Raw genomic sequence first — 19,732 nt, 5'->3', positions numbered from 1 at the left:
CAGCTGGTTTCAGCAAGAGACTCGTCCGCAGCTGGGCTCCAGCCACTTGGAAGGCTATTATTGCCTCCAAGTCCATTTACAAAATGTAATGATTCACTCTCAAAGAGCTTGACTATAATCCTCCTTCCTGCTTTTTAAGGAGAAATTATTTTCTCTACTTGCCAAAAGCAAATATTGACCTGGTAGTTTAATAAATAAATCAATCCAGAGAGCTTATTTATATTTTAATCCTTCACTGCAAAGGGTAACTTCAGTTCTTCAACCTACTCTAGCCTTCAATGGGTGGCAGCTAGTGGAGAAAGCCCAGCTTTACGGTCAGACCAACTTATATCTTTCTGAGCCTCAGTTTCTTCATCTCTAAAACAGGATCATCACTTCCACTCACACAGAGAACTTCTGCAGGTTAAATGAAATGGAACATGTGATTACACCTTCTGCAGTGCCTAGCATGTGTCAGAGAGTCAATAACTCCTTTCCATTGCAAACTGCATCGTTTTAGAAATTCCAAACCTCCCCTGTGCAAGTCTCTAGAGTAGTTCTCACCATTTTGAAAATAAAATAATTCTTGCATAGAGATAAAAAACTTCCTAGGGCTTCCCTGGTGGCGCAGTGGTTGAGAGTCCGCCTACCGATGCAGGGGACGCGGGTTCATGCCCCGGTCCGGGAAGATCCCACATGCCGCGGAGCAGCTGGGCCCGTGAGCCATGGCTGCTGAGCCTGCGCGTCCGGAGCCTGTGCTCCGCAACGGGAGAGGCCACAACAGTGAGAGGCCCGCGTACCGCAAAAAAAAAAAAAGAAAAAAAGAAAAACAAAAAAGCCTTCCTAGTCCCTTGCCTAATAATACCTGGATTTTTAGTATCTACTAATCAAAACCATACATAATTGGCAGAAACATCCTGTCACTTCAATGTCCCTTAAAATAAATTGTATTTTACTAATGAGCGCATCTGCATGCAATTAAAAAATAAAAACACACATATGTGGAAAAGATCATTCAGTCTAGAAATAATGCTTTGGTACATATGTGGGTGGACTTAGGATCTTGTTGCAATAAAACTAATCCCCAACAGGTCCCCGGGCTACAGGTTTGGTACCACTAGATGACAGCAGTCACATAGTAAATGATTTTCAGATTACCTGGGGATTCTTTGTACTTAACTGCAAAGATAATCAGGAAATCACTACATTTGAATTTAGAAGATTTTAATCTTTATTTTCTTTACTGTGTTTTCCAAGAAGATAATTAAACATGGCTGGAAAGACATGGCTTTTAGCTTTTCCCATCATGTGCCCCCAGCTCATGCTCCCCCACATTTCCTCCTGCAGGCTGGGAATGGGTGGCTTCCTCTCTGCGACCACTGACAAGGGTAGCCTGGAAACAAAGGCAGGTTAGATCACCCCTTCTGCAGATTTAAATCAGTGGCTATTTGGCCTACTGATTTACTGATGACCAGAAGGAAGAAAACAAAGTCCTTTAATGTCAGGGTCTCTTAAATTTACAGTTATATTTATTCATTCATTTGTGTGTTCATTCATTTAACAAATACATTTGTTGTGTTCACTAATGTATCCCTTGCATTTGGAACATTACCTGGCACATAATAGGTATTCAATATGATTTCATTCTTTCAATAAGTTTGTATTAAGCACCTACTATGTTCCAGGCACTGTGCTGAGGATATAAGCGCAAACAAAAGAAAGAGCCTATTCTTCTAGCTCTTATACTCTAGTGGGGAAGACAGACAACAAACAAATGAACAAATCAATCTATACTGCGATGTCAGGTAGCCAGGGTAAGGGATAGTGGGTGACGGAAGAGACGCTATTTTAGTGTGTGGTCAGGAAAAGGCTTTCTGAGAAGCATATATATGAGCGCAGGCCTTACACGACAGTGTGAGTAAGCCACGTGTGAGTTACAGGTACTCTCTAATGTTTGCCATTATTGACCTCACCAAACTGTGTCACTTTTTAAAAAATTACAGAGTTTGCAAAATTATTAGATGGCTTGTGGTTTTCCTTCAGCAGCTATTAGGTTTGACTACATGTTAACCTCTGATTGAAACACATTTTAGTTTCACGTTGTTTTTCTCAGTGACATACCAGTGTGTACAAACACTAGCTGACCCTCATTGATTTGAGCCTGGGTGAAGTTCTGCATGCTTCGGCCAGGAAAGGACTTGAGAGCCAAATGCCCATTGCTGGGTGGAGAGACCAAGTAGGCAAGGTCCTGTGGGGAGGAGTCCCCATCTTCTGCACAGAGTTCACCACTGGTAATCTCAGTGAGAGAATTCACCCACACCTTAAAAAGAAGAGAATCACAGATCTTGAAAGGACCAATTCCAATCATATAACACTAGTAAACTGAATAGCTATGAGACCCTGGCCCCTTGCACAAAGATTTAAAAACTGAAGCCATTCACCGAGTTTTTAAAGCATGAAGATTCTTAATTCAAAACAGACAGATAATTAAATGCCAGATGAAATACAGAGCATGTTGTAGTGTTTATTTGATTTATGAGGTTTATGAAGTTTCAATAAAAAATAGGATTCATCGTTATTTATTCAAAATTAATAATTTAAACGGCATATGTGTTTATATAAAGTATAAAAGCAATAAAAGCTGATGGTTACTAAGAAAGAGAGGCCTTTTTTTCGGTACGCAGTGAGAGGCCCGCGTACCGGAAAAAAAAAAAAAAAAACAACAACGACACACCAGGTCTGATGGAATTAGGCTGTTTCGAGTTTCTCTAATCCTGCAGTCACGTGATATTTCACCAAAACAAAAGATGTCGGCTTTATCACTGACTAGATTTTCTCATTTCTCTCTGTATTTATAAATGTCCTCCTCCCAGAAATTCTGTGCACATTCCCAAGCTTATGTGTCATCCTTTGCTCTCTGACTAGAACCTGATCATCTTCTACACTTGTTACCAACTTGCTTAAAAATTCAATCCTAAGCAATTTACTAGGTAATTGCTCTGGCCTAAGGGGCTGTTCTTCTCAGTAGAAAAGGCAGTTTATGAAATAACTTACCTGTAACTAAACAGAATTTGAGATAGGGAGATTAGAAAGTACATAGGATTCCTACATTTACCTACCAGACGTGACAGGCCATTCGGCACATTTCTCAGTTTCTCTGTGCCTCAGTTTCCTCAATAGTGAACTAGAAATAATAGAATGATTGTGTATAATGAGTAAGTTAAGATCTGCAAGTGCTTAGAAAAAGCTTTATCTGGCACATCGTAAGCAATAAATATTACCTTTATGTTACCCATCTTCTTCATCAGATTTGGCTCTGAGGATAGATGTGATTTCTTCATATTACTTAAAAGTCATTTGGAGTTTAATGACTACCACTTCCTTTTTTTAAATATTTATTTATTTGGCTGTGTTGGGTCTTAGTTGAGGCGCACGGGCCTCTCTCTAGTTGCGGTGTGCAGGCTCTCTAGTTGTGGCATGCGGTCTTAGTTGTCCCGCGGCATGTGGGATCTTAGTTCCCTGACCAGGGATCAAACCCATGTCCCCTGCATTGGAAGGCAGATTCTTAACCACTGGACCACCAGGGAAGACCCTGATTACCACTTTTAAGGCTATTCTTTTTTTAAACTTTTTTTTAAATTGGAGTATGGTTGATTTACCATATTAACTTAATTTCAGGTGTATAGCAAAGTGCTTCAGTTATACATATATTTTTCAGATTCTTTTCCATTATAGGTTATTACAAGATATTGAATATAGTTCCCTGTGCTACATAGTAAATCCTTGTTGCTTATCTATTTTACATACAGTAGTGTGTATCTGTTAAGCACATACTCCTAATTTATCCCTGCCCCCATCGCTTTCCCCTTTGGTAACCATAAATTTGGCTATTCTATAATATGTGCTGTACATTTTGTTTAATCCCACAGCATTCCTCCATAATTTGAGATAAATAGTTTATCCATTTAATGATTGTGTTGTCAATGGATGCTCCTATATCTTGGCATTTGGAATATGCCCACTGAGGATTTTTCAGCCCTAAACTCTAAGGACATCAATTTTTTAATAGCTACCAGAAATGTTAATCAACCTAATGTTCAAATTATAAAGTTTTGGTCTTCACTTAATCCATGGAAAGCCTACAGTTTCTATAAAATACACAAGTTGGACTGCTTAACAAAATTCCAAGTCCAATCATTCAAGTTTTTCACCTTTTACATATTTAAATCCATCTGTGCATTTTATTCTCATTTTTTCAGGAACTTGAACTGATTTGGAAATGTACTGCCATTTCTCTTCCCATGACTCGTAGATACTCATTTTTTCCGACACCATGCATACGAAAGCTGGATGAAGCATGTTTTCCACTGTAGCTACTCTTCTGTGAAACACGGCTTTTGCTCCTCTTGCCTCTGGAAGACACCATCTTCCAAAACAAATGTAAAACCTGCCACTGAAAACAGGAGCTAGTAACCTCAGGTCTCCACTTCCACTCAAACCAAATTTAGTTCAATTAAAAGGTCCATTGCTTTCGGTGAGGCCTGATTTAATGCCTAGTCCTTGGTAACGGAAACTTCAAATGGGTGGGGACAAGAAAAACAAAGACTCCAAACTTGAATTCAGATTTCAACATGACCCAAAGCCCAAGAAATAATGGTTTAAGGAGTTAGTATCTGAAAAAAGTAACACTTGAACCTGGAATGATATATTTTTTAATTCACCTTTAACTTAAATAGGAGGTTAGTGGGACTTAGAAAAATTATGATCCAATATATCCAAATTATGCTCTTAATATTTAAAAACCCAGACCTTTGTTTTGAGTTTCATATGAGAGATGTGAAATATCTGTGAACTGACTCTCCCACTATTTGACCCCTTCAGGCCTTCAGGCCTCCAAGTCACCGGTTCAGACTTTGCTGCCTTCATTCTTCCACTGTCCCTAGCTCTCAAAGCTCTTTTCAGTGATGGCAAGTGCTTATGGGAAACAAGCAAACAGTTCTACTTCTGGTATGCACAGCAACAACAATAAAACAAAATGTACAGTATCACTGAAAGCAAAAGTTGAAAAATAGAAAACTGAAGCCCCCTTGTGGACATCAATACATTTTATCGGGTATGCATGAAAATCACTGGTCATGCTTGAGTACAAAAGAGAGTATGTTCAGGAGAACATACTTCTGAGAGTAAAATGCAAAGGATTTACCAGACGTGGTCTAACTCCAATTCCTAACTCCAGTTGGTCGTGACAGAAATGATCTCCTGTACCACTGAATGGCCATGATCAGCCAGCCACAAGTCCTGTGACTTAAGGCAATTTGTTAAAATACTTTCAATACACTTGAAATGATGGGCCCGAGGGGTTAACGTTCAGATTTCTGCCTCTGAATTCCCATCCAGAGTCTGAGATGCTATTAGCAGCTCTGACCCTATCCTCCCACTTCCTTCTCGCGGGTAGACTGCAGATGACCCTTCATGCTGTCTCCTCTAAGCTCCAATGATAAGTAAGGAGAGTGAGCAGTCACGTGGGATAGTCTGAAGGTCTTGAGAAAATGTTGTTTGCAAGTCAAAGCCTGGTGGCGCAGTGGTTGAGAATCTGCCTGCCGATGCAGGGAACACGGGTTCGATCCCTGGTCCGGGAAGATCCCATGTGCCACAGAGCAACTAAGCCCCTGCACCACAACTACTGAGCCTGTGCTCTACAGCCCATGAGCCACAGCTACTGAGCCCACGTGCCGCAACTACTGAAGCCCACGTGCCTAGAGCCCGTGCTCCACAACGAGAGAAGCCACTGCAGTGAGAAGCCCGCACACTGCAACGAAGAGTAGCCCCTGCTCGCCACAACTAGAGAAAGCCCGCGCGCACCAATGAAGACCCAACACAACCAAAATAAATAAATAAAAATAAATAAATTTATTTAAAAAAAAGAAAGAAAGTCAAAGACACCAGAGAATCTGAAGACTATGATGGTTAATTTTATGTGTCAACTTGACTGGGCCACAGGGTACCAGCTCTTTGGTCAAATATTATTCTGGGTGTTTCTATGAGAATGTTTTTGGATGAGATTAACCTTTAAATGGGTTGAGTAACACAGATTGTCCTCCCTCAGGTGGGTGGGCCTCACCAATCAGCTGAAAGCCTGAGTGGAGCAAAAGGACTGATCCTTCCCTAGCGTCAGGGCAGTAAAGTGAATCCTTTCCTGCCTGACTGCCTTTGAACTGGGACACTGGCTCTTCCTGGCAGCCTTTATATGGGAACTACACCATCGGCTCTCCTACGTCTCCAGCTTGCCCACTCACCCTACAGATCTTGGGACTTGCCAGCCTTCATGATCACAAAAGCGAATTCCTTATAATAAACAAACAAACAAGTAAATAAACACACACACACACACACACCTTATTGGTTCTGTTTCTCTGGAGAACCCTACATAATACAGAGGGCTTATTAATTCATATTTAGGACTGTTTTTGCCCCAGACTCTGCCACTGTCTAACTTGGTTATTTGGGGCAAGTCACTTAACCTCTGAAGCTTTCTCTCTTCTTTAAAATGGAAATAACAGCAATACTTGCTTTATCTACCTCACCAGGTCCTTGGGCTTCTTAACTATAACCATGAAGGAAGAGATAGTAGAGCATCATGGTTACGAGCAGAAACCTGCATTCTGGCTCTGCCACTTACTGCCTCCCAGCAGCTCTTCCAGGACTGACATTGGGCACATGTCTGAGCCTCTCTGTGTCTCAGATTCCTCATCCTTAAAATAGAAACTATATTCCATAGAGTTGTTGAAGATTAAATGAGTAAATAAATATAAAATGCTTCGAACAATGCCAGAAACAGAGTAAGTGCTAGGTAAGCATTAGCTACCATTAAGATTATGTAAATGATAGTTGTTATTACTGTTTGCTATGCTCTGAAATCTAGAAGAAGAAAAATCACTGTCTGAAATCATCCCCTACATTTGAAACTTTTGCCTGGAAAGAAGTAACTAGTAACCGTAGCTTTGGAGAAATTATCTGTTTGTTGGAAAATGTACTCCCACAGCTCTGCTATTTTGATGAAATGCATACTCTTTATACACTAGTTTTCAGAAAGTTAACAAGCCTAATGTGTGGCAGTTCTTTTGTATAAACAGTTATCCATTTGTGAGAATAACTTGCATTATGTTCAACACACACAGTTTTTCCAGGAAGTTTTCTGTGTTCATTTGCCGTTGTTATTACACATTCTCATGGATATGATAGAGATATCATACTCCAATAAAAAAAAATTAGGGGCATAAAGTAAAGAATATCTTAGATGTCATAAACTGCCAATACAGGCTCTTGAAATCAGCAAGACCAATTCCTGACTGTCTCTTGGCTCTTTTTCATCAGGTCTAAATTACGCTGACATTGATAATAGACACTAGTTATATCATAAAATTTTAGTGCAAAAGATTTCCTTCTTCTAAAATCCTTAAACCAGTTCCATTCACGTTATGCTATATATAACAGGAAAACAATGTTGTAATTATATACCCTGGTCTACATCCCTTTTTCTTCAAATATTTAAAATTTTATAATTTAGGTTCTTCCTTTTCTGTATTTGCCCTCCCCAACATGACTTTGGGCCATAAGAGCAGAACCTAAAGCGAATCAGCCAGGTTTGCAGACAATATACCTGGTCCGTCCACCCCTATCTCCTTTCCTGCTGGACACAGCAAGGCAGATGGGCAGTGGATGGGCAGGCAGGGCTACCCTGGCCAGCAGCCCTATGATGATGGGTACTCACAGGGAGACTTCAAAGCTGAGGACGGCAATCTGTGCTCCTCCACTAAACACAGAGACCTCTGGCATGTGGTAAAGTACCCTGATGAAGGGGTATAGGGGGGAGGCGGTTGTTACAGTCTGCATTAACTCTGTTATAACCTTCCAGTACCCGTTTCTAAATAGAAGTTTCCAAAAATGAACTCCTAGGACTTTACTCAACCTGTAAAAGCGCAGGTGTTCCTAGAAACAGGACGAGTAATTTTAAAAAGTGATTTATCCGTATAAAAACATTTAGCTTTGCTAGATCAGCGGCATACAATGTTCTCTGATTAACACCCAAAGTAAGGAATACCTTTTACAAAACAACCTATTACTCATATGCATATATGGATATGTGTGTGTTTCAAATGACGCAAAAGTTTCATATAACAATTCTGCCCTCGCTACACACAGTGCAGTCTGATGCTACCTGTTCTATTCTATTTTATTCTATCTAATTTGTTTTTAAAATGTTGGTCCTGATCCACTCAATTAATTTCACAGTCTATTAATAGTTTGCAACCTGGAGTTTTAAAACACTCTTCCACATCATTCTCATCGTGGATAGCAGAGTGTGGACTCTGCTCAGACTACCTGGGCTTAAAACTCACTCTCTTACTAACTGTATGACCTTGACCAAGGGACTTAGCCTTTCTGTGCCCCACGTCTACTGTAATCCTCATTCTATGTCAAGGGTTGTGAGAGAATTGAATGAGAAGTCACATGTGATGCTTTTAGAAGTGAGCCCGGCTCACAGCAGAGGCTCAATAAATGCTGGTCCACTTCCCCATCCTCACCTCTAGAAGGCCAGTGGAATGAAACTGTCTAGTGTAGGGGGTCCTTATGCCCAGAAACCAGCTCTCACCATGGAACCTAATGTCTGACCACTCTCCTCCCTCCATCTGCTCTGGCCACTCTAAGCTTCTCATGTCCTCAAATATGCCAAACCTGCTACAGACTCCCAACTTTTGCTCTGGATTATCCCTTTGCTGGGAATGCTCTTGCCTCAAACATTCATATGGTTCCTCACTCCCCAACACAAGCACCCCTACACTGGCCTTTATTCAGAAAAAGAGCTAACAAAGCAGGCTTAAGACTGCCTTTCCTTAGAAAGTCCTGCTTGCAAGTTGGCACTTGGCTGGCATCAACAATCTGGGAACTCGATTGTCAAACGGTTTTCTGTACTGATATAAAACTTTCCCTAACTAATAAGAATGGCTCACTGTATCTAAACAGCACAAACAGTGTGGTTTGTGCAGGACTCCTGCTTTCCTTCTGGGAATCCGGGACTTTGGGTCATCCTAGGCAGAGGGCGCCTACCTGACCAGCTCCCAGTAAACATACTGGGTACTCAGGATCTAATGATCTTCCCTGGTAGACAGCACTTCCCACGCATTGTCACAACTTGCTGCTGGTGCATCCTGTGTGACTTCACTGGAAGAGGACTCTTATAGCCTGACCTACTTTCCTCTGGACTTCACCCCACATGCCTTTTCCCTGTGCAGATTTTGCTTCTTATCTCTCACTGTAATAAATCTTAGCCATGAGTTTGACTATATGCTGAGTTCTATGAGTCCTTGCTAACGAGCAAACCTGGAGAGTGCTTGGGGACCCCTGACACACAGGGCTCCATGCAAACATCCCTTCCTTGAAGAGACCCTCCCTCACTCCACACTCTCTGCAAGGTCAGCATTCTCTAACCCCATCACTCTCTAACCCCATCACTCTCTGTCCCTTTAAATGCTCTGCAGAAAAATACAGCAGATCGTCACTCTATTTATCACATACTTTTATTGTCTTCTCCACTCAACATAAGCTCCACAGGGCACTTAGACATTCAAAATTTATTGCCCCTACTACATGCCTGGCACTGTGCCAGGCACTGAGGGCAGCACAGGAAAAGGACAGGAAAGTCCCTTCCCAATGGAGCTTACGTTTATGGGAGGTGGCAAACAACAGATTGTTTATTTGTTTACTACAAAGGAGAATAAAGCAGGGTCAAGGGACAGAGGATGGCCTGGTGCTCTTTCTGCTGGCGTGGCCAGGGAAGCATCTATGAGAGCAGCACGTCTAGAAGCCTGGGGAGCCAGAGTCCAGCCAGGATTCCCAGAGGGGGTAACATGCCTTTGCTTAAGGAGCCCTGGTACTACATTCTGCACCGGATGGCTGGAGTCAGTGAAATCTAGAAAGCTTCTATTCACAACAGTCCTAATTCAAAAAAAGAAAGACTCGTTTTGGCAAATGAGCCTAAATCTTTCTTGATATAGAAAGATTTTCATTGATAGAGCACCATGACCAGTACCTACAACTGAAGAAACAAATTCTTGAGATCCCTTCCATTTTAAAACAATCAAGCAAATCCTACCAAAACTATTTCTACATGTTTGCATGACTAGTTAATATGTCCTACCGTAGTACCTAGTCACCTCCAGATTTTAGACACACTGACTTTAAAACCAAAACTATTCATATGTTTCTCAAAGAGAAAAGGTTCCCCCAGTGTATACCAGAGTACGTCCATCCAATAGAAAAAGGTGGCTCAACACTCCCTCCATCCGTCTAAGTGCAGCTTCACCCAGAGAGTGTCAAGCAAGGTTTACAGTCATAAAAACCACAGGATATTAGAACTGGGAGGGACTGACAGATGACCAAGGAAAACACACACACATACAGACACACACACACACATATACATACACACTCACACACCTTACCCTGAAACCTGCTTATGGTTTTGCTATTGAGGAAGGTGAGACCCAGAGAAATTTTGCTTAAATTGGGCAGTTTACAAGCCTTAAACTCTGGTCTCCTAACTTTAATCCAGAACGTTCAAAACAGAAATGAATTTCTTACTAGATAAATAAACGAACAAGCTCAGAAAGGGCCAGTGTCAAATGACCACATCCCTCCAAAGTTGTACCCTTCCTGGCCTGGATCCAGGCTATCTAGTGAAGAAGATAGGAATAAAGGAAATGGCTCCTACTCGGGCTATTCTTCCTTTTCCTCTTGAGAGAAACACTCTGGTATCAGGGATGGGGGAAGAGGTCGGGGCAAACTGCCTGAGCAAGTTCAAGGTTCCCGGTAGACTGTATTTCCCTAATTTTAAGGGAAGACAGAAACAAAGTCTAGGTTACACTTTTTTCTCCTTACAATTCAATGTTCTGAACATCTTAAACTGACAGGTACATTTAAATACAATAAAGCTATTATTAAGTTGATGGTGCATCTGACAATCCATGGTACCTCCCAGCCCACAGTGGGGCTTCAATTCCTTTTCATAAAGAAGCCTGAGAGTTCACTATCTAATTCTTTGTTCTTCCTCTCCCTCTGCCAACTCCAGCTCTTCTCCCATATCTTTCTAGATCCTAGGTCCCTCCCCTGGATCTTTCTCATCCTGCAGTTCTGCATCATGCAGCAAAATGCCCAAATCCTCTGCCGAGGTTCCTGGGCAAACACACAGATGTCAGTACAACTGCTGCAGACCTATTCCCTTAAGTCCAGTTTAGTAGAAGCAAAGGGCACAACAGCTCTGGAGACTTCTTCTTACTAGTAAGACAGCCCTGATCACACAGATGCACTGAGAGAGCCTGAGTCCGTCACAGGTAATGGGGGAAGTGCAGAGCACAGTGGCAAGAGAGTCAGACTTGGGCACACTCGGCTTCAAATCCACACCTTCCCTTGTGACAGCCTGGGGCCTCAGGGCTCCCATCTATAACGAGGTTATAAATCACAGCAGTTCCTTTGTAGGGCTGTGAAAATGACACCAATATGGAAGATGTCCAGTCTCTACTCAGTAATACATGTAAACTTTTATAACTGTGTTTAATAATAATTGACCCCTACAATTCATCATGCTGGTCTGCAGCCTACTTCTTAGATCGCTTTGCTGAGAATGAGTCAGTAGGTATTAATACAACAAGAATAAGTGTGAGGAGAGGGAGAAAGGCAGCTGAAAACAGAGGGGGGCAGCCCATGAGGTTGACCAGCTGGAACACACCATCCCCAGGCTACCTGGGTAATGACTGTGAAGTAAACCAAAAGATAAAGGGACAAGTTCCAAAGGTCCAAGTACCACTAATTTTCCCCTTAAAATGTAGAGGCTGCATAACAAACCAAGCTGTAATATAACAAAAAGCACTAAAAAGCCTATTCCGAGATCCAATTATTTTGAGCAAATAATAGATTTTAAAAACTCCAGTGATTGGGACTTCCCTGGTGGTGCAGTGGTTAAGAATCCGCCTGCCAATGCAGGGGACAGAGGTTCGATCCCTGGTCCAGGAAGATCCCACATGCTGCAGAGCAACTAAGCCTGTGAGCCACAACTACTGAGACCTCAAGTCACGACTACTGAGCTCTCGTGCCACAACTGCTGAAGCCCGCGCACCCTAAAGCCCGTGCTCCGCAACAAGAGAAGCCACTGGAATGAGAAGCCCATGCACTGCAACGAAGAGTAGCCCCTGCTCGCCGCAACTAGAGAAAGCCTGCATGCAGCAATGAAGACCCAATGCAGCCAAAAAAAATTTTTTTAATTAAAAAAACAAACTCCAGTGATTTTTAGCAATGTAACATTTCCTAGTTTGATTAGCCCCTGGTGGGCTCCTGTGTATGCCTGCACAATCATTTAGTTGGTGCTGGGGTGTTTTATAATTAAGGTCAAAGGCTTACAGTTCCTTATTTCTTTGTTGTTCTCCTTGCTTTCTTCCTGTCCCTCCCTGTCACCCACCTGGCCACCACTCTCACCAAAGACCCTTTCTCTCTTTGTGTCGACCACCAGCCAGACATCACGGGTGTGCTGCACCATCTTGTAGCTTGGTGGTCTAGATCCTTTGCCACTTAGAAAACAGCATTTAAGATTACTGGGTGAGTCCAAGATATTCTTCAGCATGTGAATGAATAAATAAATTGTGATATATGGCCAGATGGTGGAATATTATTCAGCACCAAAAATTGGGATGTTAAGCCATGAAAAGACATGGAGGAAACTTAAATGTGTATTACTAGATGAAAGAAGTCAATCTGAAATGTATGGGATCTGTATGATTCCAATCAAATAACATTCTGGAAAAGGCAAAACTATAGATACAGCAAAAAGGTCAGCGGTTGCCAGGGGGTGGTGGGTAGGGGATGAACAGGCAGAGCACAGAAGATGATTAGGGCAGTGAAAACACTCTGTATGACACTATAGTGATGGCTACATGTCCTTAAATATGTGTCCAAACCCACAGAATGTACACCACCAAGAATGAACCTTAACATAAACTATGGGCTTTGAGTAATAATAATGTGTCAATACAGGTTTATAAATAATAACAAATGTACCACTCTGGTAGGGGATGTTGATAATGGTGTAGGGTATGGATGTGGGGTGGGGGCAGGGAGTATATAGGAAATCTCTGTATCTTCTGCTCAACATTGCTGTGAACCTAAAACTACTCAAAAACTAAAGTTTATTAAATAGTTACCCCCCCCAAAAAAAGATTACTGGGTTAGAATAGCACAAGCCGTAACCAACAGAATGTCTCGGTAATAACTAGCATTTATTTAAAACCAGGAGGAATATGTCAACTATACATATGTAGTCATATATCTTATTATTTAACAGTAAAAATAATACAAAAGAAAATCAAATTGGTAGTTCTATGTTATTATGATAAATCCAAAAGCATGGAGCACTTACCTGGAGGATTTTATTGGCTATTATTACTGGAGCCTCATCATTTACTGATTCAACAGTCACAGAAAGAGTTTGAGGCAAACGCTGTTTTCCAAGCTCTGAGCTATTTGCAAAGATAGTGAAATTGTCAAGAAGGTCCTCACTATCATCATGAACATAGGAAATCAATTCATTTTCTACCTGTAACCAACAACAAAATATCACCAAACTACTGAAATATAATTTAAAAATATGAAAAAGTGCTTTAAAAGAAATCCTGATTTTTTTATATCTAAAACACAGAAGCATGTGTTCATCCCATGAAGTATGATTCTGACAATCAGAGTGCAAATTATGATGGATGGTCTAATTTTTATGAAGCAGTGCTGCATCCCAGAAATAAGTTTCATGAGGAGCAGAGTGATCAAGCAGTGTGGGTTAGTAAAGAGAATGCTGGACTGGTTACCAGAAGACCTGAGTTCAAAGGCTATTTCTAACCCTAAAATGTGTTGTAAGTGACATACTCCACCCTTTCTTCCAATGGAGCAATACCCATTAAAATTCAGACTCTACTTGTTTATTTAGAGTGACTAATTTTTGAAGTTGTGGATTGTTTTATTGGACGATTCAGAATGTCGGACTTACGCTCTGAAGTTTTCACCCACTGATTGGATTTCTGCTTTTTGGAGACACATGGACCAGGGCAACTATTAAGTTTCCCCAAACTTCTCTTTTCTGAGCTAAGCAGGCATCACTCCCTTAACTGCTCTTTGTACGCAAGGTTGCACCTGCTACCTCCTAATCCTGCTCCTCCTCCTTCAAAATACAATCATTTCTGATGTATCTCTTAACAGATGCTACCCATAGCTAGCTATCATACATCTCCTGAGGACAGAGTATAATGAAATATATTGGAACTGAATTATTCTATCAAGCCAGATTTCTCTCACTGTAATAACCAAAATGAAAATGTTAATTTTTTATCCCTGATAGATTTCATCTTTCTAATTTCCATTCTGAAATTCCTCTTGGATTTTTTTTTTTTTTTTTTTTTTTTTTTTTGCAGTACACGGGCCTCTCACTGTTATGGCCTCTCCCATTGCGGAGTACAGGCTCCGGACGCGCAGGCTCAGTGGCCATGGCTCACGGGCCCAGCCGCTCCGCGGCATGTGGGATCTTCCCGGACCGGGGCACGAACCCGTGTCCCCTGCCTCGGCAGGCGGACTCTCAACCACTGCGCCACCAGGGAAACCCCCTCCTCTTGGATTTGTGATAGGCACTGATTTGATCAGAACGCCTTCCATGTCTTTAAGGCTCTGATGGAAATACGGAAGAGCTCAGGATTGAAATCAGAGACCAGGAGAATTTTAAAGCTAGAAGGAACTTGGCTTCAGTGAATATGTGACCCAAAAATACAACAGAACAGAACTTCTAAAGCCCGACAGGAGTAGTTGAACTTCTCAGAAAGTCTCTGGGGTTGTGTTTGTTTTGATAAAATAGAGCCAACATTTTTAACAGTTCAACTTTGCCCATTCCTATGGCGCACTTCCTTTGAGCAAAGACTTTTGATCTCTCAGAGGTGTTTCTGACAAGAGTTGAAAAGTTCATGAACAGTCTCAGGGGAAAGTTGTGGTCACTTGAACACAGGTGCCTGAGAATGTCTTTGGAGTTCTGTGGGAAGAGGAATTCCAGACCGTAGGCCTGACCACATGTTCCTGGAACATTCTGCTTTAAGCTATTTGAAAACAATTGTGGAAGGTGGCACTCATCAGAGGGCAGGAGAAATTCTAACCTAATATGCTTTAGGAAGATAGCATTTAAATAGAAGACACCTTTTCCGTATCTTTCCTGGAGAAACACATCATTTCCTCAATGAAGTGGTACTCCCCCATGTTATTATTTAAAATATCAGTTAGTAGGTATTAATCTAAAAGCAAAGAGAAGGTTTGGTGGGAATTTGTCTATTCCTTGTTCTAATACTAGAAAAACATCTGCTGACTTGAAATTAAAGTAGATAACAAACTTGTAGAAAATCTTAGAAGATTAAAAAGCGTTTGGGCTTCCCTGGTGGCCCAGTGGTTGAGAGTCTGCCTGCCGATGCAGGGGACACGGGTTTGTGCCCCGGTCCGGGAAGAGCCCACATGCCGCAGAGCGGCTGGGCCCGTGAGCCATGGCCACTGAGCCTGCACGTCCAGAGCCTGTACTCCGCAACGGGAGAGGCCACAGCAGTGAGAGGCCTGCGTACCGCAAAAAAAAAAAAAAAAAAAAAAGTGTTTGGCCCCCTGTCATAAGTCATGTTCAGGGTATATTAGGTCCCCTCTCTGTTCACATCCTCCCGCTCCCATTACTCAGGGTCAAAGGTGAAGGCGAAAGCCCTCCCACGCTGGACCTCCCTAGCCTCACCTCCTGCCCACCCCGTGTGTAGCTCTAGTCACACTGTTCCCCTCACAGCGCTGTCTGTTTGCTCGTCCCTCTGCCTGAATGTTCTTCCTCTATACCCACCGAGCTCACTATCCATCACCTCCTCCAGGTCTCTGCTCAATGCTGCCTTCTCAGTGGGGTCCCCCCGACCACCTTATTTGAAACTGAACATTAACACACACACACACACACACACACACACACACACACACACACACACACACACACCACTCAAGTCCCTAGCATCTTCTCTCTCCCTTTCCTGGTTTATTTTTCTCCATAGCACTAACCTTCGTTCAACTATTTTATTATATAAATTCACTTATTTATTTTATTTATTCTCTCTCTCTGCCTCCTTGTTTCCCCCACTAGGAGAAAGGATCCATAAGGGCAGGGATTATTGCTGGGTTAGTTCACTGCTTTATCCCCAGTACTTAGAACTAGGATACCTGACCCATCATGGACACTCAAAAACTATTGCTGAATGAATGAAGGGCAAAAACGGCCAAGGGCTCTCCTTCTCTGAGTCACTCAAGGTTACAGCCACAAGTTGTTAGGTGTCACCGTAAGTGAAAATGATCACGTCTCCAAACCTAGAGACCTCAGAAGTCCTAAAGGAAGAGAAAGTGTAAAGGGCTCATCTGAAGAGCAGGAACACACAACCTTGACTGTGAACAAGGCTACACGATAACATGGATACTACAGGGAACACACACGCTTAACACAGATTTCAACCAACCATGCTTAAATATGCACTTCTTACAAAGCGCAGACAACAATGAATGGGCTAAGACAGACCAAAATTTAGTGCTCAGTCTCTCACCCAGAGCGCACGAGGTGAACAGAACTAAATTCAGCTCACACGAGAACAAGTGGTTCTCTCGGACAGTCTGTCCAGCCTTTGAGAGGGAAGCTATGATTAAGAGATGGCTGGGGCTTCCCTGGTGGCGCAGTTGTTGAGAGTCCGCCTGCCGATGCAGGGGACGCGGGTTTGTGCCCCGGTCCGGGAAGATCCCACATGCCGCGGAGCGGCTGGGCCCGTGAGCCATGGCCACTGAGCCTGCGCGTCCGGAGCCTGTGCTCCACAACGGGAGAGGCCACAACAATGAGAGGCCCGCGTACCGCAAAAAAAAAAAAAAAAAAAAGAGATGGCTGCACGTAATCACTAAAGAATCACCTTCCCTGGGTCCCCAGTTGAGAAGCACCGAGTTCTAAGGTCTTTTCCACCCTCAGCAATCTCTGCTTCTCCCCATGGCTCCCTAATGCCAGCTGGTTAAATCTAACCCTGTTGACGTGTAACTCAAGGCTCTGCGCAGTCTGGCCCCAAGCACCCTCTGGCACTCCTCTGCCCGTCCTAGAGCCTTGTGGACCATTCCTCAGCCCCCAGGAACCATGCCCCTCAGTGCCTCCATGCCCTTGGCCATGCAGTCTGCTTTGCTTGCATTGCTTTGTTTTCCGTCTCCACCTCCGTTATGTCCTTGCTCTTTCTCTCTCTCCTCAAAGTCTAGCTTAAACTTTATTCCCTCTGTGAAGGCTTCAGTTACAGTCAAATGTGACCATTCTGCACTCCTGCAGTACCACTGTGAAAGTGCTACGTGAAAGATAAGAAGAGTGTGCCTTAAAGTTCATGTGCCTGATTCCCCCACAGCATTTCTCGAGGGCAAGGAATATGTCTACTTATCATGGTAACCTCACACAGTAACTTGAACAGAGTAGGTTTTTAGTAAACGGATTCAAGTCACTTGATGAGGTGAAATCCTCAGAAGCAAAATGAAGCAGCACACATGGGTTCTTAGCTAACTGGACAAGGACACCCAAAGATGCTAGGTAGCTGTTCATGGTTTCCAACCTGAAGAGTGCGTATTCCTAGGAACTTATAAAGGAAATAATGGGGATCTGCAAGTTACTTTGCAATATTTAAAAAGAAAGGATGGAAATCATTCTTTTACCACAATAATACCATTCTAACCCAAAGCAAAGAAACCTGATAGCAGCCCAGAGTTAAGTCTGGTTATTTTATGCTTATTGGACATCAGATTGTCAGTTGTGTCCAGCTGCTTGATTGCAGGGACTGTGCCATTGCAGCCATTGACAGCACTATGCTTAGCATAGGGCACAGCACAGAGTAAGCACTGATTGTTAAGGGAATGAATGAATGGAAACATCCACTAATGATTGAAGCATGACTGTATTAGATCCCTGGGTGTTATACTTTGAGAGGGTATGGTGTGGAGCTCCTCTAGGACTGGGCAGCCAGGATGGTGCAGGGGCTAGAAACCTACAACATATAAGCAAAAGCTAAAGAAACTAGAGTTCTTTAACCTAAAGAAGAAAAAATTCAAGGGACTTTGATAATTTTTCCTTTCAATATTTAAAGAGCTTTTATGAAAGGAGTTATAATTTGTTCTGTGAGCTACCAGAGCCAGGACCTAGGAGCAGAAGTTTCTAAGTGGCAGCTCAGCATAAAGAAATTTCTAACAACTGGAGTGTCTTTAAAATGGAAGGGCGCATCTCAGGAAGCAGTGAGTTCTCCATCACTGAGGATATTTAAGCAATGACTAGATGACCTCTCTATGGGGTTACTGTGGAAGGGCTTCTCCATCTGTTGGGAGGTTGGACCAGATACCTCCTAAGGTCCCATCACTCCTGAAAGTCCATGAATCTAAATGAAAAATAGCCAAGTTTTTTCTCTTATCTAACATTCCCAAAACCAAACATATCAGCTGAGAGTTATTACCTGTTTTCTGGTAAATTTCATTAGCTTTACTCTCGGAAAATGAGCATTTTCAACATAACCGTGTTTTGGTGGTTTGAGTAGAACAAATTCACAGTCAAGTCCCTCAAAATGTTTGCTTGGAATTTTGAAGTAGTCTTCTGGAAGTGCTTTGGAACCACCTTCCTGGACTGTGAAATTTTGTACCTCCAGAGGAATCCACTTAGGGACAACATCCACCAAGATTTCAAGTCTACTCACAGCTTGGAAGCCATTCATCACATCCAGTAAAAAACAGTCCTGTTGTTGGTCAGGACTTGTCTGTACATAATGGATGTAACCATCATCAATGTCCTGTTGTGTAAAAATCAAAGGTGACTTTTCATCTGTACCCAAGCTGCCCTCTTCTGATAAAGATCTTCGGAGGTATCCATGCACTGGCGGAGTTCTAACAATGAACATTGCCTCTGAAGGACTATCATCTTCATGCCCAGCCTGAGTGCACATTCACAACACACAGACACAAAAAGAAAAACATTAACACATGAAAGAGTCAAGACCCTTGATGAACCAAATTGTTTTCTATTAATGTCCACAAATGGCTTAGGTTACAATCCAGGCAGATACACAGTTTAAGCCCGGGTCTGTTCTGGGGACCATGCTAATATTTTGAATTTCAGCCCTGGTCACAAAGGAAAAGCAACATTTGAACAGCTACTAATGTACTAACAAGGCATCATCCACAGTGGCAAGAAACCTAGGACTCAGAAAGTTGTGCTGAAAGAAATAAAATGGTATAAGGAGAAGGAATAAAAGATGGTAGAAGAAATAGCAGCTTACTCACTGAAACTGCAAGACTTTAGAGGAAAGCTTATTTTTAAACTAGTTCAGCATTTTCGATATACATTTAATTTACGGATTCAGCAAAATCCATCTCAAAACTGTCATTGTTACTGATTTATAGTCACTGAACTCTATACGCCCCCTTGTGGTGAAACTTTAACTCTCTAAGACCTTGAAAAAGAATTGAGGGAAGCTGGTAGGTCCCGTATTCCCTTAGTCAAAACCCATTATTTAGTAAACTGCTTCTGATTTGAATTCATTTCTACTTGATGTTATTGGCTGTATTTAGCAAGCAGGCAAACTCGTTTGCAGTTCTGAGGGTAGATTCAGAATAG

General features: G+C 42.3%; 1 protein-coding gene across 1 annotated transcript in view; it reads right to left on the bottom strand.

Moving 5' to 3' along the window:
• Positions 1-19,732, bottom strand: part of LOC307051301 (chondroitin sulfate proteoglycan 4-like) — a gene marked incomplete at both ends in the record, with an annotated part of 65,944 nt that overhangs the window by 28,840 nt on the left and 17,372 nt on the right. The window contains 3 exon segments of the mRNA XM_079701609.1: positions 2,101-2,299; positions 13,445-13,621; positions 18,579-19,049. Of these exon segments, the coding sequence (XP_079557735.1) occupies positions 2,101-2,299; positions 13,445-13,621; positions 18,579-19,049 (847 nt within the window).

The sequence above is a fragment of the Hyperoodon ampullatus genome (genome assembly GCF_949752795.1).
Source record: "Hyperoodon ampullatus genome assembly, chromosome: 4".
Lineage (NCBI taxonomy): Eukaryota > Metazoa > Chordata > Mammalia > Artiodactyla > Ziphiidae > Hyperoodon > Hyperoodon ampullatus.
The sequence above is the reverse complement of the archived record's forward strand: the minus strand, read 5'-3'. Positions and strand labels throughout refer to the sequence as shown.